General features: G+C 45.1%; 1 protein-coding gene across 2 annotated transcripts in view; it reads left to right on the top strand.

Moving 5' to 3' along the window:
• The first annotated feature begins 4,120 nt into the window (after nucleotides 1-4,120).
• The window catches only part of LOC126418861 (ribosome biogenesis protein BMS1 homolog), a 109,385-nt gene continuing 90,198 nt past the window's right edge, over nucleotides 4,121-23,307 (top strand). For both annotated transcript variants that reach the window (XM_050085853.1, XM_050085854.1), the window contains exon 1: nucleotides 4,121-4,327. In XM_050085853.1, the coding sequence (XP_049941810.1) occupies nucleotides 4,270-4,327 (58 nt within the window). In that variant the 5' untranslated portion in view covers nucleotides 4,121-4,269. The remainder of the gene's footprint in view (nucleotides 4,328-23,307) is intronic.

Below are 23,307 nucleotides of genomic sequence, written 5' to 3'. Positions count from 1 at the left end.
GTCGCCTGTTTCCACATGTACGATGCTCATCTTTATATTATTCTAAGTGGACAAGCAACTGACAAATAGTGGGAGAAACATACTGTACCGTAAATCTCAAGTCCTCAAACCAATAACGTTGTCATAGGTGCTGTCATATGTTAAATTTGCCATTAGAGACTTTTCATCCAATGACATATGCACTAGTTTATCAATATCGGAGAAATGGTATACCTTCTGCTTTGAAAGGTGGAACATATTGTCATTTATCCTCTATTTTATTTGTATACCTTCCACATACCTCTGTAATGTATGCAGGGATGGAAACATAAAACATTTTGACAAAACCTGTATGTCTGAGTGCTGTAATATAATAAAATTAGAGCAAACAGCTTATTTTTGTCTTTCCATCTTGCAGATGGCATGCTTATCTGGCTTAACAACAAGTCAAGGGCATGTTTTTTTAAATATAGGGATCCCATAGTCTTCAAAATTTGTCTATCCTTCTTCACTTGATACTTCTGATATTTTGCTTTGATGTCTGTACATAAAATTATAGCACTTTCCTCGTCCTGTAACAGTTTTGCATAAAGTCTAGCGATTTGCACATTCTGGCATTCCACACGCTTTTTCTAGACACGAATAATTGCACTTAATTTTACCACTTGATCGTCGAAGCAGGTCTGTGCTGACGATTCAGATGAATCTGGCACTGATATATGGAGAATTGAATAGGCTGCTTCAATGCCATAGAAGTGTTTTATAGCTTTAGACGGATTGTCGAAAATCTGTAGCATATTTCTTTTCAGCGTCAGTTGAGGTGGCTTATCTGGAATGTCAAACAATGTGGTTAACTGCATTCCACACGAGTTTATTATCGTCTGCATTCATGAACTGGTTTTGTTTGACGTGTAGTGGACAAAACTTAACATTATTATAAAGGTAAATAGGGTCTTTTTCACTATCCATTTTCTGCTCATAGAAGGAAACATTAATCACCAATATACATGTAGTTTGCAAGCGAATCCTAACGGCACAGTTTAGTAACATGCTGTTATGTTCCTCTCAGGGTCCCTAGGAAACCTAAAAAAAAGACAGATGTGGTATCTTCTTCTTGTTGTTGCTGCAATTTATTGCGCTACGCTACGTTTCAGTTTGTAAATACACAGTACAAACCAAAATAAACAACTACTATTCGCTTTCGCTTCCACGATCGCGCTGAACTCAACAGTTTAACTTACTGGCCGCTTGGCGCGCTGCTGCCGCAGAAGGCAACAAAATCGAGGCGAAGTGTCGTGACTGTTATGTTATACCTCAGTCTCGACACTCACTGCTGTAAAAGTTGTTACTGTTTGACAGATGGAGCGACACTAGCGCCCCAAGCGGTGAGTAAGGTGAACATCAGACGCGTCGTAAGCATAATGTTTGTTTTGCATCCATTTCCTACGTAATTTACAAAATATTTGAGTTATTTTCTTGCCTCCAATGGCTTGTGTAGTATCAGTATTCTAAAAATGATTTTAAAATAAGCGCAAATATGGACAAAAACCATGAATCGATCGCAAAGCTACAACACATTCGTGAAGAAACACTTGTGACGTTGGATAGAATTGCAGCTTACTTCGTTGATATCAAAAGAATATAAACACACAGATTCACACGTATGAAGCACAGACGTGGACCCCTACATGCAAAAGCGATCGACAGCTCATTTATCGTTCTGCAGGCCTACTGTGTTTGTCATTGTCGCCTGTGGCGCATTCTGTCGTCGTTGCCGTCACAGACGTAGCTGGGGCCGCAGTTGACCCACCACCACGCACCTCAAGACATGTCAATTTTCCAACACGCTATTTGGAATGACGCTCCGCTTCCACCATGGGGGCTGATGTCGCATATTCTGTCATCGTCCAGCGCTGTGACATGCTCGGGTGTTTGAAAGTACAGTGCTGCGAAACTTTCCCGCTGGACGCCAGAGACGCTATACACAAGCAACATTTGTACTGTGTTTTATTCTTTGATTGTTGATTTCTGTTCCATGTTCTACTCCTTGGCGATAGCGTGAATCGAAGTATGTTAGATACGGAATAATTTACCGTACTGAACTTTTCTCACGCCTTCGCACGAATTATCGGTTGCAGTGTATTATTTTCTGTTCCGACCGCAGGGTTTCGTTAATAAATTGCTCCATCAAGCTGAGACGAGCCTACTTCTCTTACTCAGCCTACAAGCACACGCAGATGTTAAACCGTCGATCGCGGTAATTCAAACCGGGTCTAGTGAAGCAGGGGATACAACCCGTCGGCTTTGAACAATGACGTCATTCCTTAGTCATAGATTGTAATGTCTTCAATTCGAGGCATAGATAATAAAGCAGTTCTGTGTTCTAATAAGCGCTATCATTAAAATAATTGAATGTGAATCTAAAAGCGATCGTTTATCTATATTTCACTATTTTACCATATTTCACTTTCTTATTCCACCAATATGCTTCAGTAGCTGATAAGTCTTTTTTGGCTTATTAAAAAAAAATCTCACGAGACAGAATAAACTGATTCTAAGATACAGATGCTTCAGTAGCTGATAAGTGTTCTTTGACTTTTTAAAAAAAAAATCTCACGAGATAGAATAAACTGATCCTACTTCATTAAGCAATCAATAAAAAAACTAAACTAAAACATAACAGCTTTTGCTGTTATGTTTTAGTTTAGTTTTTTATTGATTGCTTAATAAAGTGGGATCAGTTTATTCTATCTCGTGAGATTTTTTTTTAAAGCCAAAAAACACTTATCAGCTACTGAAGGGAGCTACAACACTAAGAAGAATCGCTTCTCGGCATTTGACAAGATCAATGTTTATCTCTCTCGCATTCCTTTGTTTCTCAACATTCTCCTCAGCTCTTTCATCTTTGTAATACATGCTCTCTGACGACTTGTGACTTCATTGTTCAAAGCCGACAGGTTGTATCCCCTGCTACACTAGACCCTTCAAACCGGTATCGACATCGCCTGTTGCCACAAGTACGACCATAATCTTTATATTATTCTACGTGGGACAAGCAACTGGCAAATAGGGGGGTGAAATATTTTGAAAATATTATAATGAACTGATTATATTTCACGCAGAACCATATATTTCAATAATTTTGAAAAAATCTGTCAGTGAACAAGGTGCTAACAAAATAATGTAATCACACGAAGGAAGCAAGGAAAATTAAGTGACTAACAACAGAAGTGAATGAAATACATACCAAACATTACTTTTTGTAAGATACGAATAACTGCACTTCATGTAACCACTTTTTCGTCAAAGCAGGTCCGTGTTGACGATTCACACGAATCTGGCACTTATACATGGAGAGCTGAAGACGCTGCTTCTGTGTCATAGGACCGTTTTACAGCTTTAGATGGATTGTCGAATCTTTGTGGCAGTTTCCTCTTCATCGTCAGTTAAGGTGGCTTATTTGGGATGCCAAACAGTGTGGGTACTGCATTCCACACGAGTTTATCATTGTCTGCGTTTATGAAATGGTTTTCTTCGAAATGTGGCGAAAAAAACCTAATATTATTATACAGGTAAACTGGGTCTTTTTTCGTAAGGTCTTCTCCCCTGCTATTTTCTGCTCCTAAAACGAAACATTAATACACAAGTAATTTGCATGTGAATACTGACGATACAGTTATATGTTGAAAATATTATAATGAACTGATTACATTACTTTTCACGCAAAACCATATATTTTAATAATTTTCAAACAATCTGTCAGTGAACAAGGTGCTAACAAAATAATGTAATCACACAAAGGAAGCAAGGAAAATTAATGGTATATTCCTCTCAGGATCCTTAGGAAGCCTAAAAAAGACAGCTGTGGCGTCTTCTTCCTGTGTTGCTGCAATTTATTGAGCTACAAACGCTCCCGCTTGTAAAAACCATTGTAGAAATCAAAATAAACAACCACTATTCGCTTTCACGATCGCGCAGAACTCACAGTTTAAGTTACTTACCGCTTGGGGCGCTGCTGGCGAAGTAGGCAACAAAATTGAGGCGAAGTGTCGCGAGTGTTATGTTAGACTGTGATGATCAACGAACTCGTTGGTGATGATACTTTGTTGTGTTTGTACATCTTTGGAGTGTTTAACAAACATGGCGTTAGAAGCGTGGAGGCCAATGCCCACGTGATTGTGTTGTTGTTGTTTGTGAGTAGTGTCCGTGTTGACAGTAAGTAATAACACAGTAGTAACTTACGTGTGCTGCCTATATTTAGCTAGAAGACTTTTCTTGCTGTAATTCGAAATGGATACTGAACAATCGGCGTTGGATAAGAAAAAAGTACATCGAGAACGACATGCAGGTGAGAAACAAAATTCAGTTACATACAATAACATAAAATTATATTATCATGAGATATCTCTTGGGGGTGGTTATTGCTCACACACGCGTGATTAACTATAGAAATGGCAGTGGGAGCACAGTTGTGGTTAATGGAAGAACTACAGCAAAACTGCCCAGATGAGATACAAGAGTAATGATGTTGGGTAATAGGTGTTTGTAATTATTCTAAAGACATGTATTTTTGTTTAGAGTAAAGTAACACATGGCAAATTTTATCGAATACTTAATTGCATCTCTAACAGGCATTGGATTGGAAAATTGATGACATCATTAAATAAAGCTGTAAATCCAAATAACACACCTGACGAAAATGGTTTGATATCGTTGCAGGCGTCTTATCTTTTTGCAGTAAGATGGTAGGGGAAAAAATCGAGATTTTGGGGGGGCCCTATTCGTTACTTTAACCAAAGCGAGTTCATCTACAGCAACTACCTGAGGAGATGAAAGATAATGGGCATAATGCATACTAGGAACTGAATATCTGATTGATGCTTCTGCTTGATGCTTCTGCATCTCCTGGTATATGGACTATCTTCCCAACTGTCAGAAAAGAGTCAGTGACACTGTGATGATAATACTCTTACCCACTGATGTAAAATGTTGGCCAGGTGGCGAAGTTTACCATACTCTACGATAACACCCCTTGATAATGCCATATATTTCCTAGATACATTTTCATTTATACTACATCTCATTTGTAGTGTACAAGGTTAGCAAATTACTGTACTACTGGCTTCAACTGAGCTAAGCTGCACAGTGGTTAGTACAATGGAGTCACACGGGAGGATGTCAGCATTTCAAATCCCTGTCCAGTCACCAGATTTAAGATTTCCGTGATTGCCCTGAAGTGCCCCAGGCAAATTCCAGGATGGTTCCTTTGAAAAGGGTACATTTATTTTCTTCCCCATCCTTTCATAATCCAAGCATGTTCACTGTCTCTAATGACCTCATTTTTGATTATATGTTAAACTCTAATCTTCCTTTCTTCCTGGCTGATTCCATGTCAACTAGTCCATGAGTTCTCACTGATCCATTTCAGATTTAGCGTAAGTCTACAAGTTTGCTAAACAATCTAAGGAAGATTTACTTTTTGTCAAATTTTAATACTTGATAAGTAGGAGCATCCTAAGTCAAGAGTGCTAAAATGTGGTGTTTTGCTGTGGCAAAATTTCTATGAAGCTGAAATTGCTTGTTCTCTTGTTGTAGGCCTATTGGGTTTGAGACCTTGTTGCCTAATAGCCTATGTAACTGTCAAATTTTATTGCTGTTGGGTTCATTGTTTTTTAGATAGATGGAAGTAATGCAAAGATACATAGATTTTGAACCCTTGTATGTTAAAAGAAATCTCTCCCTCTCTCTAAGTTTGTGTGTAGTATATCAGTATGTACGTGAGAAGCACCAAAATGTTCTGAATTTACCTTGTAGTTAAGTTTTTATAGCAAGAAGTGTGTTGAATATGGCATGAATGTATACAATCAGGCAACTCTGCAAATAAATGTGTTACCATACCTTTTATTTCACATTCACATTTGTTGCATTCACCAAATTACTACCAGCTTATGAAATACCACAACCAAGAATGCAAGGTAGGAGCACTATCAAACGCTACCTCATAATTGCATTAACTACTATTAGAAAAAATATTTGTTTCTTAGTCTGCAGAATATCAGTTTTCCATGCTTCCTTTCTTTTTCATCAAGAACTACAATTCTGTGTGTTAAAGAGAAATATTAAGCCTATCAGAACCAGCTGTCTGCTTTGACCCATGATGCCATAAAATTGGTCATGAACTACTCACCAAAGTTAAATGTTGATAAATTAAGTTTATGTGCCATAGGAAGAGTTATAGTTGTTCTCAACACATCGTTCCAAACTTTTTAATGGCCGAACATATCATGATGTTGTTATATTTACAACCAATGTAAATATTGTAGGTCAGTCATGGGTGGGTGGGTCAGTCGGCATGCACGCGTGTACACGTTCTTGCATGTGATTATATATGTCATTTAATTTGCGACATATCAAATATCAAAGTTGATTGTGTATGAAGGTGACTAGTCTCTGCATAACTATTGAAATCTTCATCCATGTGAGCCTCCTCACTGCATTCGAGCCATGTCTCCCACAACAGTTTTAATGCCTCACACTTTCCTCCATTACCAAATTGATGATTCCTGCATACATAAAGATGTGTCCTATCGGTCGATCCCTTCTGTTTAGTCAAGCTGTACCAAAAAAAAAAAAATAAATAAATTTCCCCTGATTCGATTCAGCGTCCCATCTTACCTATAGCTTTCTTCTGTAGCACTGTATTTCAGAATTTACTACATATTCTCATCTTGTCTAAGCTGGTTATTGTCCACATCTCACTTCTGTGCACTCCTAACAAATACCTCCAGAAAGGACTTCTCGACATCAGTTTAATGTTTAGTGTTAACAATTTTCTCATTTGCAAAGCCTCTTTTGTTTATATTGCTGCGGTGTATTTTTATGTCTTCTCTACTTCTGCCCTCATCACTTATTTTTCTTCCCAAGTAGCAAAACTCATCTCCTACTTTTAATTCAGGAAGTTATTCAGGCTCATGAAAGAAATCTACACGCCACTGATGATCTTTCGTGTAATAGGTTTTCAAGGAGAACTTTAGATGAGTAATTGTCATAAGCAGCCACATATCATCCATTGAGGTATGTGCATAAGGATAGCCAAACCAGTCCAGGAAGGGTTGCTTTAATGCTGTTGGTAAAGAATCATTTTCTGTCACCACTACAGACAATGCCAGGAAGCAGTCCACTATCCCCCCCCCCCCCCCCCCTCCTCCCCCCTCAGGAGGCTCACAGTTCTTTTGTGAGTTCGTGCATGGTGCACATGGGGCCATGGGCTATTGCAGCCAATTCTTTCTTCCCTGGCTCCTTCAACTTGCCCACCCTTACTATTCTCGACCCCCCCCCCCCCCCCCCTTCCCTGATGTCTCTCAGGCCGGAAGCCACCTACCACCACTCGGCTACAAGATGCACCATCTGTGCACCTCAAGATTGTCTGCTCTCTTTCATTTCCAGATCTTGCAGACGCCTGTACTCCCACTGTACCCTGCCCTCAACCACCTATGAAAGAGAAAAAGAAGGAACGTAAGTCCCAAGACAAGCCACCCTCCCCCCCCTCTCCCTGGTGCTCCCAGAGGTGCCATCTCCCCCCTGGCAACCTGAGTCTGACATCTTATTTATGCTTGTCATCCCATCCTTGTTGGTGACGACCACTGACTGAGTGACATGACCTCTTCCTTGGACTCTTAATGTCTAATCTGGACTCTCACCACATGACCATCCAGCGGATTGCAATGGATACTATCATCACTTAACAGACATACAATCTCTTGTCTCTTCCTATACTGTGTTCTGTCTTGTTTTTCAAGAAATGCACTTCCTTGATGTCCTCTCTCTCCAACATTTCTTGGTTATCAGATGTTCTGCAGGAACCGTGTCGGCCCAGGTGTAGCATGTGGTGGGGTCTGCATTTGGTTCACTCCGACGTCATTATTGACTGGATCCCCCTGTGTACCAACATGGAAGCAATAGTGGCTAGAGTGCAAATGACTCAGGCAATGTCTATCTCCCTCCAAGTAGGTCACTTCCATACATTGAACTGTCTACCTTAATCCAGCAACTCCCACCCATTTCTCCTCCGTGGGGACTTCAGTGCACACCATCCACAGTGTTGGAGTGCTACTTCAGTGGGTGGGGTCTCCCAATTGACCAACTTATTACGGACCTTGATTTATGTCTCCTCAATGATGGTTCCCCTACCTACTTCAGTGCCGCTGATGGCACCTTTACTGCTATCAATCTCACAATCTCCTCCCTTGCTCTCGTGGCTTCCCCACGTTGGTCATCCCATGATGACCTTTGTGACAGTGACCACTTTCTGATGATCCTATTGTTCCCCTGCTGCCGTCAGGCAGGCAGGCATTCTGCAGAGCCAATTGGCTTTTATATACGTCTGCTGTGCACTTCAACACCTGCCCCTCAATTCCATTGGGTGTGGTTGTGCAAGGCATCTCTGCCACCATTTTTCTTGCTGTTGGCACTGCTGTCCCCATATCCACAGGTCCCCCTCATCGTTGACCGGTATCACGGTGGACAAAGGATGTAGCAGTCGCTGTCCAGGACTGCCAACGGACTCTGCAACAATTTAAACAACATTCTCCACATACTAACCTCCTCTCTTTTAAGCGTCTCCACGTTAAGGCTCATTACTTTCCCAAGCAGAGTAAAAAGAAATGCTGGGAGCGCTGTTTCCTCCCTGGGGATCTATGCCTCTTCATCACAGGTTTGGTCTGTCAGTGACAGTCAACTGTCGAGGCTCTTAACCTTCGAGGTGCTCTGAGCACTGAGCCATTGGTCCTTGCAGAACAACTTGTGCTCCCTGCCGCTGTTGGATAAGCAGCTGCCAGCAGCAAGTTGTTTACTCTTAGCTCACTTATTTGTTGCATAGTTTAATTCTTAATTTCTTTGCATGTTTTTGGGTACTTGCATTGTTTAATTCATAAATTTTGGGCGTATTATAGTATTTGAGAGTTGTAGCATCGCGTTTTAGTACCTGAATAGTGTAAAATCACGTAGTCTCCTTCTGCTGCCGAGCAGTGTGTCAGCAGTGCGCAAGTAGCAGCATTACTGCATTTACTGGGCAATCTTGTATTTTAATAACTGTTTAAATTTTGTGTTGAATTGTTTGTGCTCTCTATAGATTAGTTCAGACGTTCTTAGCATGGATAGGGACTGCGACTGCTGTGTTCGGATGCGGGCTGAGTTGGTATCCCTTCGCTCCCAGCTTCAGGCAGTGTTGGCTTCGGTCACACAGCTTGAGGCTGTTGCCAATGGGCATCACTGTGGGGGTCCGGATGGGGGTTTGTCGGGGACGGCCAGCTCGTCCCATGCATCTCCTGATCGGACTACGGCTGTGGCTGCTTGGAATGCTGTCCACATGGAGGCTGAGCCCTCACCCATGGTAGAGTGGGAGGTCGTCTCGAGGTTGGCAGGGGGCGAAAGACATTCCGGAGGGCTGAACGGAAGGCCTCTCGAGTTTGTCTGACGAACCGGTTTCAGGCTCTGTCTCCGGCTGATACTGATCTTCGGCTGGACATGGCTGCTTGCCCTGTTTCAGAGGTTGCCCCTCAGTCTGCAAGATCCGTGCGGTCGCAGGGTGGACTTACTGGTAGTTGGGAGCTCCAACGTCAGGCGTGTAATGGGGCAGCAAGAGAGGGGAAGAAAACCAATGTGCACCCCGTGTGCATACTGGAGGGAGTCATTCCAGATGTGGAAAGGGTCCTTCCGGATGCCATGAAGGCTACAGGGTGCACACATCTGCAGGTGGTCGCTCATTATGTGCGTCGCTATGGATCAGAGGAAATCCTCTCTGGCTTCCGGCGGCTATCTGATTTGGTGAAGACTGCCAGTCTCGCTAGTGGGATGAAAGCAGAGCTCACCAAATGCAGCACTGTCGACAGGACTGACTGCGGACCTTTGGTACAGAGCCGAATGGAGGGTCCGAATCAGAGGCTGAGACGGTTCTGCGACTGTGTGGGCTGCATATTCCTCGACTTGCACCATAGGGTGATGGGGTTTCGGGTTCTGCTGGATAGGTCAGGAGTCCACTACACACAGCAGGCGGCTACACAGGTAGCAGGGGTTGTGTGGCGTGGACTGGGCGGTTTTTAGGTTAAATGGCCTCGGGCAAGTACAGAAAGGGCAACAGCCTCCAAGGATGTGGGGCAAAGTCAGGACATGCGGGGACCAAGCAGCAATCGTTATTGTAATTGGAAACTGTCGAAGCTGCGTTGATAAAGTACCGGAACTTCAAGCTCTGATAGAAAGCACCAAAGCTGAAATCGTTATAGGTATGGAAAGCTGGCTGAAGCCAGAAATAAATTCTGCCGAAATTTTTACAAAGGCACAGACGATGTTTAGAAAGGATAGATTGCATGCAACCGGTGGTGGCGTGTTAGTAGTAACTTATCCTGTAGTGAAGTAGAAGCAGATAGTTCCTGTGAATTATTATGGGTGGAGGTTACACTCAACAACCGAGCTAGGTTAATAATTGGCTCCTTTTACCGACCTCCTCACTCCACAGCATTAGTGGCAGAACAACTGAGAGAAAATCTGGAATACATTTCACATAAATTTTCTCAGCATGTTATAGTCTTAGGTGGAGATTTCAATTTACCAGATATAGACTGGGACACTCAGATGTTTAGGGCGGGTGGTAGAGACAGAGCATCGAGTGACATTATACTGAGTGCACTATCCGAAAATTACATGGAGCAATTAAACAGAGAACTGACGTGTGGAGATAACATCTTGGACCTACTGATAACAAACAGACCCGAACTTTTTGACTCTGTAAGCACAGAACAGGGAATCAGTGATCATAAGGCCGTTGCAGCATCCCTGAATATTCAAGTAAATAGGAATATAAAAAAAGGGAGGCAGGTTTATCTGTTTAGCAAGAGTAATAGAATGCAGATTTCAGACTACCTAACAGATCAAAACGAAAATTTCTGTTCTGACACTGACAATGTTGAGTGTTTATGGAAAAAGTTCAAGGCAATCATAAAATGCGTTTTAGACAGGTACGTGCCGAGTAAAACTGTGAGGGACGGGAAAAACCAACCATGATTCAACAACAAAGTTAGGAAACTACTGTGAAAGCAAAGAGGGCTTCACTGCAAGTTTAAATGCAGCCAAAACTTCCCAGACAAACAGAGGCTAAATGACGTCAAAGTTAACCTAAGGAGGGCTATGCATGAACATTCAGTGAATTCGAAAGTAAAATTCTATGTACTGACTTGACAGAAAATCCTAGGAAGTTCTGGTCTTACGTTAAATCAGTAAGTGGCTCGAAACAGCATATCCAGACACTCTGGTATGATGATGGCAATGCAACAGATGATGACACGCATAAAGCTGAAATACTAAACACCTTATTCCAAAGCTGTTTCACAGAGGAAGACCGCACTGCAGTTCCTTCTCTAAATCCTCGCACAAACAAAAAAATGGCTGACATCGAAATAAGTGTCCAAGGAATAGAAAAGCAACTGAAATCACTCAACAGAGGAAAGTCCACTGGACCTGACGGGATACAAATTCGATTCTACACAGAGTACGCGAAAGAACTTGCCCCCCTTCTAACAGCCATGTACCACAAGTCTCTAGAGGAATGGAAGGTTCCAAATGATTGGAAAAGAGCACAGGTAGTTCCAGTCTTCAAGAAGTGTCGTCGAGCAGATGCGCAAAGCTATATCTTTGACATCGATCTGTTGTAGAATTTTAGAACATGTTTTTTGCTCGTGTATCATGTCATTTCTGGAAACCCAGAATCTACTCTGTAGGAATCAACATGGATTCCGGAAACAGCGATCGTGTGAGGCCCAATTCGCTTTATTTGTTCATGAGACCCAGAAAATATTAGATACACGCTCCCAGGTAGATGCTATTTTCCTTGACTTCCGGAAGGCATTCGATACAGTTCCGCACTGTCATCTGATAAACAAAGTAAGAGCCTACGGAATATCAGACCAGCCGTGTGGCTGGATTGAAGAGTTTTTAGCAAACAGAACACAGCATGTTGTTCTCAATGGAGAGATGTCTACAGATGTTAAAGTAACCTCTGGCGTGCCACAGGGGGGTGTTATGGCACCATTGCTTTTCACAATATATATAAATGACCTAGTAGATAGTGTCGGAAGTTCCATGCGGCTTTTCGCGGATGATGCTGTAGTACACAGAGAAGTTGCAGCATTAGAAAATTGTAGCGAAATGCAGGAAGATCTGCAGCGGATAGGCACTTGGTGCAGGGAGTGTCAACTGACCCTTAACATAGACAAATGTAATGTATTGCGAATACATAGAAAGAAGGATCCTTTATTGTATGATTATATGATAGCGGAAGAAACACTGGTAGAAGTTACTTCTGTAAAATATCTGGGAGTATGCGTGCGGAATGATTTGAAGTGGAATGATCATACAAAATTAATTGTTGGTAAGGCGGGTGCCAGGTTGAGATTCATTGGGAGAGTCCTTAGAAAATGTAGTTCATCAACAAAGGAGGTGACTTACAAAACACTCGTTCAACCTATACTTGAGTATTGCTCATCAGTGTTGGATCCGTACCAGGTCGGGTTGACAGAGGAGATAGAGAAGATCCAAAGAAGAGCGTCGCGTTTCGTCACAGGGTTATTTGGTAAGCGTGATAGCATTATGGAGATGTTTAGCAAACTCAAGTGGCAGACTCTGCAAGAGAGCGCTCTGCATCGCGGTGTAGCTTGCTGTCCAGGTTTCGAGAGGGTGCGTTTCTGAATGAAGTATTGAATATATTGCTTCCCCCTACTTATACCTCCTGAGGAGATCACGAATGTAAAATTAGAGATATTTGAGTGCACACGGAGGCTTTCTGGCAGTCGTTCTTCCCGCAAACCATACGCCACTGGAACAGGAAAGGGAGGTAATGACAGTGGCACGTAAAGTGTCCTCCGCCACACACCGTTGGGTGGCTTGCGGAGTATAAATGTAGATGTAGATGTAGACACACTGTGCAACTGTGTCGCTGTCCTCTTCCTATCCTGCTACCTGTCTCCGGCAGAAATACCGTGTTGAACAGTCTCCTCTCTGTTTCAACCCCCACCAAGCTGAACCCTATAATGAACTCTTCGCTAAATGGGAATTCTTGCAGGCTTCTGCTTCTTCATGAGACATGGCCCCACGCCTAGATTCCATCCGCAACCAGATGGTCTAACACTTTGACGTTCCCCACAGTCAACATCTACTCATGGTCTTCAACTGCATTTGGCTCACAGGTGCTTTTCCATCACAATGGGAGACAGTATAGTTATCACCGCCCTTAAGCCCAGGAACAATCCAACATCTCTTAACAGCTACCATCCGATTAGCCTGATGAATGAATTTTGTAAACTACTTGAGGGGATGGTCAGCTTCAGATTATTTTGGGCACTAGAATCTCTGGGCCTCTTGTCCCTGTATCAATGTGGCTTCTGGGCAGGACGAGCTCCAACTGACCATTTACTGACATTGGAAGCCGCCATCCAACAGACTTTTACTAACCACTGGCACCTTGTCGTGGTCTTCTTTGACCTACATAATGCATATGACATTGCTTGGCGCTATCACATTTTAGTTACCCTCAATGTCTGGAGCTTCCGTGGCACCATTCTGATTTTTATCCGCGTGTTTTTAGCTTGCTGATTCTTCCAAGTTCAAGTTGGCACTTCACTCAACACCCCTCAGATTCAGGAGAATGGTATCCCACACGGTTCTGTACTAAGTGTCACACACTTCCTCATAGCCGTCAATGGGCTTGTAACCTCTGTTGGGCCTGTAGTTACCCCAGCATTGTATGTCAATGGTTTTTGCATCTGCTGCAGCTCCCACTCAGTAGCATCTGCTGAGTGCTGGCTCCAAGGTGCCATCGGATGGCCCTCTGTGTGAGCTACCTCCCATGGCTTCCAGTTTTCTCCCTCCAAAATGCAGTTTGTGCATTTTTGTAATCGACCCACAGTACACCTCGATCCAGAGCTTTATTTAGATGACCAGCTCCCTGGTGTTTGATGTTTGGTTTGTGGGGTGCTCAACTCTGCTGCCATCAGTGCCCATGCAGAGTCCCAATTTTTACACATTCCAATTTTTTTATCCAATACAATCTAGCCACTGTCACAGCTCCTTGCTGTTATAACACAATCACGTTTCTTGGGCCTTATTTTCGATAAAAAGCGGAAATGGCTGCCCCATATTCACCGCCTAAAGACTAGATGCATGCGGAAACTTATGCCTTCTGCCTCCTGGCCCACACATCTTTGGGTGCAGACTGTACCACTCTTCTCCATCTTTACCATGTTCTGGTCTTGTCCAGAATAGATTATGGTAGTCAGGTTTATGGCTCAGTGGCTTATTCCACTTTGCTGCTACTTGATCCTGCTCATCATTGTGGGTAGTGTTTGTCTATTGGTGTCTTTTGCACTAGACCCATTGACAATCTCCTCACAGAAGCAGGGATTCCTCCTCTACAAATACAACAGAGGCAACTCCTGGTTTCTTATGCAGTCGCCATTCGCCAAATCCCTGACACTCCTATATAGCCTGTCCTCTTTGCAAATGAGGGTTGTCTCCCTCCTGACAACCGCCCGTGGGTGGGATTGCCGGTTGGCATGTGCCTCACTTCTCCCAGTCGGGATCTCCATCTCCACTCACTGGCGTGCATCCCATGTATTTCCTCCCATGCCTCCCCCCCCCCCCCCCCTCCCTGCACCCTGCCCTCTTGGGTGGTGCTTAAACAAAGGATGTGGACTGACCTATTCCAGCATCCTAAGGTCTCTGTCGCCCGTATGGTTTTCCGGCGTCTTGTATGTGCCATCGTTGCAGAGTTCCAGGATGCCACCATCTTCTAACTGATGCTTCCATGTCTCCTACTGGCTTAGAACACCATTTATTGCTGGGATCATGAAGGGTGTTCACAGCAGAGCTTCTAGGCATTCACAGAGCCTTCAGTTTTATTTCTCAGGCCTCCCTCCACAGTGTTTTAATTTGTTCAGAGTTAATGAACAGCCTGAAGTCTATCTACTGATGCTACTCTCATCACTCTTTGGTCTCTGCTATCCCTGACCTTCTCTTTCCCCTTGGCTGTGTTGCTTGCTCAGTTGTCTTTCTCTGGGTCCCAAGTCATGTGGGCATCCCAGGGAATGAACTGGCTGACAGTTTGGCTAGAGGAGCATATACTTACCTCCCCATTCCCTTTCGTGATTCCAGCTGCGTGTATGCTGATCTACATCAAATCTCTCTTTACTCAAAAGTGGAATGACATCCGGTACACTACTGCTCATAGTAATAAACTCTGCACAATCAAGGAGTCTACTGCAGTTTGGCACTCTTGCTTCAGCTCTTCTTGGAAGAAGTCCACCGTATTATTCCGTCTATGCATTGGTCATACCAGGCTCACCCATTGTTTCCTCCTGCAGCAACTCACTCCCACAATGTGGTTGTGGAGCCAAACTGATGGTATCCCACATATTGTTGGAATGTCTCCTTCTTTTGGCCCTCCGTGCTAAGTATAATCTTCCCGATTCCTTAATTTTAATATTAGCAGACGATTCACAGATGGTTGAACTAGTCCTCAGTTTCCTCTGTGAAAGTGGTTTTTATTTCCAGGTATAAGGTTTTGCTTTACTCCTGGAGCAGGGGCGGTGTGGTTGTGGTTGAGACCTCTCTTCATGTCTTCTCGGTCAGGGACCCCATGTCGTCCTTCTACAAGAAGTGGCTAGCAATCACAGTTTCGTCAATAATCAGCCGCCTTTAGTGAATTAGCAGTCTAGTTAAAAGTTGATTAAGTCTCTTCAGTAAATTGATTCCTTAGGATGGATAGGATGTGTGACTGCTGTGTACGGACGCAGGAGGAGCTGGCCACTCTTGGCGAACAGCTGAGCGTGTTGATGGCCGCGGTCAGCCATCTTCAGGCTGCTGCCTCGGAGTGTAGCGGCAGTGGGGAGTCTGGTGCGTCGCAAGGTACACCCCAGGTGTTACACGCTTCACCCACTGTCCCTGCTGTCGAGACATCTTCGCGGGTACCGGGTGCGGTTGGGCCACCCCCTCCCCAAGGGGAGTGGTGGGTTCAGCGGCGTTCGCGGCGCACGAGACGGAGGGTAAATGTGGAGGCTGTCCGTGTGGCATCGCCCGCTCTGCCTGTGAGTGGACATGTGGCTGCTCCTTCAGCAAGGTCCGAGCAGGCACACGGGGGGAGGGGTTTATTAGTTATTGGGAGCTCCAACGTTAGGCAGGTGATGGAGCCCCTTAGGGAAATAGCGGAAAGGTCGGGGAAGAAGGCCAGTGTTCACTCTGTCTGCTTGCCATGGGGTCTCATCCGAGATGTGGAGGAGGCCCTACCGGCGGCGATAGAGAGCACTGGATGCACCCGACTGCAAATTGTTCTCATGTCGGCACCAATGACTCCTGCCGTCTGGGTTCAGGGGTCATCCTCAGTTCGTACAGGCGGTTGGCGGAATTGGTGAAGGCGGAAAGCCTCGCTCGCGGGGTGGAATCAGAGCTAACTATTTGTAGTATCGTTCCCAGAACTGATCGCAGTCCTCTGGTTTGGAGCCGAGTGGAAGGCTTAAACCAGAGGCTCAGACGATTCTGCGGAGATCTGGGGTGCAAATTTCTCGACCTCCACTATCGGGTGGAGAAATGTAGGGTCCCCTTGAATAGGTCAGGCGTGCACTACACGCCGGAAGCGGCTACAAGGGTAGCGGAGTACGTGTGGAGTGCACATGGGAGTTTTTTAGGTTAGAGAATTGCCTCCCTATGTCCGACAAGACGCCTCCTGAGACACGGCAAGGTAGGAGTAGGCAAAACGCAACAGGAAATAACAATATTAATGTGCTAATAGTAAACTGCAGGAGCGTCTAGGAAATAACAATATTAATGTGCTAATAGTAAACTGCAGGAGCATCTATAGAAAGGTCCCAGAACTGCTCTCATTAATAAAACGGTCACAACGCCCAGACAGAAAGTTGGCTGAAACCAGACGTAAACAGTAATGAAATCCTAAACTCAGATTGGAATGTATACCGCAGAGACAGGCTGGTCAGTGAAGGGGGAGGCGTGTTTATAGCGATAAGAAGTGCAATAGTATCGAAGGAAATTGACGGAGATCTGAAATGTGAAATGATTTGGGTGAAGGTCGTGGTTAAAGCAGGCTCAGACATGGTAATTGGATGTCTCTATAGGCCCCAGGGCTCAGCAGCTGTTGTGGCTGAGCACCTGAAGGATAATTTGGAAAATATTTCGAGTAGATTTCCCCACCATGTTATAGTTCTGGGTGGAGATTTTAATTTGCCAGATATAGACTGGGAGACTCAAACGTTCATAACGGGTGGCAGGGACAAATAATCCAGTGAAATTTTTTTAAGTGCTTTATCTGAAAACTACCTTGAGCAGTTAAACAGGGAACTGACTCGTGGCGATAACATATTAGACCTTCTGGTGACAAGCAGACCCAAACTATTTGAAACAGTTAATGCAGAACAGGGAATCAGTGACCATAAAGCGGTTAATGCATCGATGATTTCAGCCGTAAATAGAAATATTAAGAAAGGTAGGAAGATTTTTCTGTTTAGCAAAAGTGACAAAAAGCAGATTACAGAGTACCTGACGGCTCAACACAAAAGTTTTGTCTCAAGTACAGATAGTGTTGAGGATCAATGGACAAAGTTCAAAACCATCATACAATATGCGTTAGATGAGTATGTGCCAAGTAAGATCGTAAGAGATGGAAAAGAGCCACCGTGGTACAACGACTGAGTTAGGAAACTGCTGCGGAAGCAAAGGGAACTTCACAGCAAACATAAACATAGCCAAAGCCTTGCAGACAAACAAAAATTACGCGAAGCGAAATGTAGTGTGAGGAGGGCTATGCAAAAGGTGTTCAATGAATTCGAAAGTAAAGTTCTATGTACTGACTTGGCAGAAAATCCTAAGAAATTTTGGTCTTATGTCAAAGTGGTAGGTGGATCAAAACAAAATGTCCAGACACTCTGTGACCAAAATGGTACTGAAACAGAGGATGACAGACTAAAGGCCGAAATACTAAATGTCTTTTTCCAAAGCTGTTTCACAGAGGAAGACTGCACTGTAGTTCCTTCTCTAGATTATCGCACAGATGACAAAATGGTAGATATCGGAATAGACGACAGAGGGATAGAGAAACAATTAAAATCGCTCAAAAGAGGAAAGGCCGCTGGACCTGATGGGATACCAGTTCGATTTTACACAGAGTACGTGAAGGAACTTGCCCCCCTTCTTGCAGCGGTGTACCGTAGATCTCTAGAAGAGCGTAGCGTTCCAAAGGATTGGAAAAGGGCACAGGTCATCCCTGTTTTCAAGAAGGGACGTCAAACAGATGTGCAGAACCATGGACCTATATCTCTAATGTCAATCAGTTGTAGAATTTTGGAACACGTATTATGTTCGAGTATAATGACTTTTCTGGAGATCGTTACAGGATCATTTAGTAATCGCGAAAGCATTATGGAGATCATAGATAAACTCCAGTGGAAGACTCTGCAGGAGAGACGCTCAGTAGCTCGGTACGGGCTTTTGTTAAAGTTTCGAGAACATACCTTCACCGAAGAGTCAAGCAGTATATTGCTCCCTCCTACGTATATCTCGCGAAGAGACCATGAGGATAAAATCAGAGAGATTAGAGCCCACACAGAAGCATACCGACAATCCTTCTTTCCACGAACAATACGAGACTGGAATAGAAGGGAGAACCGATAGAGGTACTCAGGGTACCCTCCGCCACACACTGTCACGTGGCTTGCGGAGTGTGGATGTAGATGTAGATGTAGATGTAGAGACCACTCCCCCATGGAAAGACTGACCCTTTTTCCAGGTTTTAGATTTGGTCTCATGTTTTATGCCTTTTGCTGTGTGTGTTTTAACTTCATTACTTTATGATTTGACTCCCCTGACTCAATACTTTTACTGGACCCTTTTTCCTCTGCGAGTAACTTCGGAATCGTGGGACTGATGACCTCACCGCTTGGTCCCATAAATGCTCTCAATTAATCAACCAGTCTTACTATTAAACTGTGAATAGGATCTACCCCAACTGAAGAACCGCATGAGTGATTGTTAGCCATTCTATGCCAGTTTTTGGATGCTTTTAAATCTCAAATGGAGAAGAGACAGACAAAGTAGCTCCTAGTGAAACAGCATATCAACACTGGGGATCATCCACCAGTTAGCTAGTGCTCATGCAGGGGGTCGCCAGCTGAACAATAGTCAATCCAGAAGGAAGGGGAGAAGAGACTGCATCATTGAATCTTCAGAGAGTCTTTGGTCATTTCCTTTGGTTCTTCTGAAGAATACGGATGACACATTTTAAACTTGAGCCAGAGTTCCTCTACTTGCTCCTACCCTGTGCTGAAAGTTTCATGTTCCTTATGGAGATATGACAATACTGATATTTTATCTAGTTTACTGAACATGATGTATCTTTCTGCTTGTTTTAGTTGTCCTTTGTACTGTTGTAGTCATTGTTGTCACAATTGCCTCATGTTCACTGATACCAGGTTCGAACTGGCCATCCTCAAAGAGGTCAGGTCTATTTGTTGCCATTATATCCAAATATTTCCATCATGATAAGGTTCCTAACTATCTGTTCTAGGTAGTTTTCAGAGAAGACATTTAGTAAAGTTGCACAGGATGTCTTATCACGCCCACTGCCAACATAACTGTAATTTTCCCAATTAATTGTTCAATGATTAAGATCTCTACTGATGATTACAGTATGATTGGGGATCTTATGTATATATGAACTGAGGCTTTCTCTTAAGTTTTTGGTTATGTCAGCAGCAGATGAGTCTGGTGGGTGATAGAAGGATCCAGTTATCAATTTATGCCCACCGCTGATAAAGAGTCTTGCCCAAACAATCTCACATGCAGCTTCAATTTCTATCTCGGTGAATTTGAGTTTCTTGTACATTGTGACAAATACATCTCCTCCATTTTCCATTTGCCTATCCTTTTGATATACACTTTAATTTTACCCAAAAATCTCACTGCTATCAATTTGAGATTCCAATTACCTTTCTGTACCTAATGTGAGCTTCACTGCATTTCATGAGTGCTTCAAACTTGGGCACTTTGTTGCAAATACTTCATCAGTTTACCATTATAATTTTAATACTCTCAAGAGTGGAAGGCATATCTTTTTATCTTACACTCACACTTCTGGGCTTCCTACAGCTGTCATTATTTGGATTGGAAAGAGTATCACCTAATCTAAGAAGCCTTGTATGCAGCTTACACACAGTCAGCATTCAAAGTGCCCCCTGCGGGTTCGGGGGTTAGAATAGGCCCGCGGTATTCCTGCCTGTCGTAAGAGGCGACTAAAAGGAGTCTCCAACGTTTCGGCCTTATGTGATGGTCCCCTCTCGGGTTTGACCTCCATCTTTCTAAATTTATCCGAAGAGCGAGCCAATTGGGGAAGGGCGCCTTACATGGTGCACTGTATCCGTCGTGCAATTAGACCTTTCGCCGTCTTTCTCATCGTTGCAATGGTGTCCCGCTCGTTTTCGATCTCTTGGACGATTACCGCGCTGCACTCTGCAGTGTTTCTTTTAACTGCGACGACGACCTTGGCCATTTTTGCACCTAAGATCCAGCACGGTAGCCAGTCCGTTGTGGTGGGGCCGCCATGTACCCTCTTGGTTGTAGCCCCCTGACAACACAGGAATCGCTCTGCTGATGCCTGCGCCGTTAACTCCCCACGTATGCCAAGGAGTAGATGCCCATCTCCCTGGGGCATTGGGACTCCCGGCAATGGCCATCCTGCCAGGTGGCCTTTGCTGTGGCTGGGTGGCGCCCATGGGGAGGGCCCTTGGTCGGAGTAGGTGGCATCAGGGCGGATGACCCGCAATGAAGCGTGGTACATCATCTCTCGCTGGCGGCCAGCCGTCAGCAGTCTCTAAGCGTTCGAGAGCCCATTTTAAAGGTAACGTTTATGACCCCAAATCGTTCCCCTCCCTCGCTACACCATGGGAGGAACGACAGGCATTGCGTGACAGTGAGACGTTATCGCCCAGATATCTTGTCTGTACCAGAACTGATGGGGAATCTTTTATATCCGTGAAGCCTCAGTTCTTTGTAGAGCATTTAGAGGACAAGTTCGGGGAGGTGGAGGGCTTGTCCAAGATGCGCTCTGGTTCTGTGCTCATCAAAACGGCATCCTCTGCCCAGTCACGGAGGTTGCTCAATTGTGACAAGTTGGGGGATATTTCCGTTAGCATCACGCCACATAAGAGTCTCAACATGGTCCAGGGTCTTATATTCCACAGGGATCTTCTTCTGCAGTCCGACGATGAATTACGCGCCAACCTCGAACGACGAGGTGTTCACTTCGTCCGGCGCGTCCATCGGGGTCCGAGGGATAATCAGGTAGCCACCGGTGCCTTCATCTTGGCCTTCGAAGGCGATGTATTACCCGAAAAGGTCAAGGTGATGGTTTACCGTTGTGATGTGAAGCCATGTATCCCTCCTCCGATGCGGTGTTTTAAATGCTGGAAGTTCGGGCACATGTCATCTCGTTGTACTTCCAGCCTCATGTGTCGGGATTGTGGACGTCCTTCGCATCCCGATACTCCATGTGCCCCGCCTCCTATCTGTGTTAACTGCGGAGAACACCATTCCCCCTGCTCGCCGGACTGTAGGATATTGCAGAAAGAACGGAAGATAATGGAATATAAGACCTTGGATCGGCTGACCTACCCCGAGGCTAGACGGAAATATGAGAGGCTCCATCCTGTGGCACTGACTGTCAACCTACGCCGCTGCTGCAACAACGGTTCTCCCGTCATCACGATTCGGCTCTAAGATCGGTCAGCATCCACCAGCCCCCTTGCTTGTGGGGGGCACTTCACACCCTGTTGCTCCTGCTCCATCTTCTCCAGGAGCAACACCCTCCCAACCATCGGGGACATCAGCTCCCCCTTCCCAGCCGGAGAAGCGTAAGTCTTCTTCGGCTGCTCTCGCCAGGAAGGGATCCCTTGGGGACCTCCCTTCGCAAGTTCCGACCAGTGGAAAAGCGGACGCCCGCAAGTGGTTGAAACAACCGCCAGTCCCTGGTCGTCGGGCCTCGCGGTCGTCGTCTGTCCCTGAGACTGACCCAGTGAAGCCCATGCAGCCTGAACCGCCGAAGGCACAGCGTGACAAGCAGAAAAAGAAGAAAGTCCCCAAGACCACCGGTATTGCGGTGGCACCGATCCCACCGCTTCCTACAAGCTCTGCCTCTGAGGACGAGGTGGAGATTCTGGCGTCCGCTGAGGACCTCGCTCTTGCCGGTCCCTCGGACGCAATGGATGGCATTTGCACGGATGCTCCATCGGAGGCAGCAGGTGACCCAGTGGCGTAATCTGCCTTCCCAGTCCCGTCACGCCTTTCCCAGCCATGGACAACACCATCCTCCAGTGGAACTGCAGCGGTTTCTTCCACCATCTAGCTGAGCTCCGCCAACTTATCAGCCTTCACCCTTTCTTCTGCATTGCTCTTCAGGAAACTTGGTTTCCAGCAATGCGAACCCCCGCCCTCCGTGGCTATCGGGGTTATTATAAGAACCGGGCAGCATATGAAAGGGTGTCGGGTGGCGTCTGCCTCTATGTCCTTCACACTCTGCACAGCGAGTCTGTCCCTCTCCAAACACCTTTAGAGGCTGTCGCTGTTCAGGTGTGGACGCCACAGGCTGTTACCGTCTGCAGTCTTTACCTTCCACCGGATGGTGCTGTCGCGCAGCATGTCCTGGCTGCGCTGATAGCCCAATTGCCGCCGCCTTTCTTGCTCTTGGGCGACTTAAACGCCCATAACCCTCTGTGCGGTGGGTCAGTGGCAACAGGTTGAGGCACCACCGTCGAGCATTTATTGGCGCAGCTCGATCTCTCGCTGTTAAATGATGGTGCCTTCACACACTTCAGTGTGGCGCATGGCACCTACTCCGCCATTGACCTTTCAATCTGTAGCCATAGCCTCTTACCGTCTGTCCAATGGAGTGTGAATGACGACCTGTGTGGTTGTGACCACTTTCCGATCTTTTTGTCACTACCACAGCGCCACTCTTCTGGGCGCCCTAGCAGATGGGCTATGAATAAGGCTGACTGGGACTTGTTCTCCTCCACTGCCGCTTTTGAGCCTCTCTCTACCGATGACATTGATGCGGTGGTTCAATCGGTTACCACCGGCATCGTTACTGCCGCCGAATCTGCCATTCCCCATTCCTGTGGGTCCCCTCGGCGGAAGGCTGTGCCTTGGTGGTCGCCTGAGATCGCTGAAGCGATTAAAGATCGCCGGCGGGCGCTCCAGCGTCACAAGCGACATCCCTCCATCGAC

The sequence above is a fragment of the Schistocerca serialis genome, chromosome 9 (genome assembly GCF_023864345.2).
Source record: "Schistocerca serialis cubense isolate TAMUIC-IGC-003099 chromosome 9, iqSchSeri2.2, whole genome shotgun sequence".
Lineage (NCBI taxonomy): Eukaryota > Metazoa > Arthropoda > Insecta > Orthoptera > Acrididae > Schistocerca > Schistocerca serialis.
This window is presented reverse-complemented; position numbering and strand designations above follow the sequence as displayed.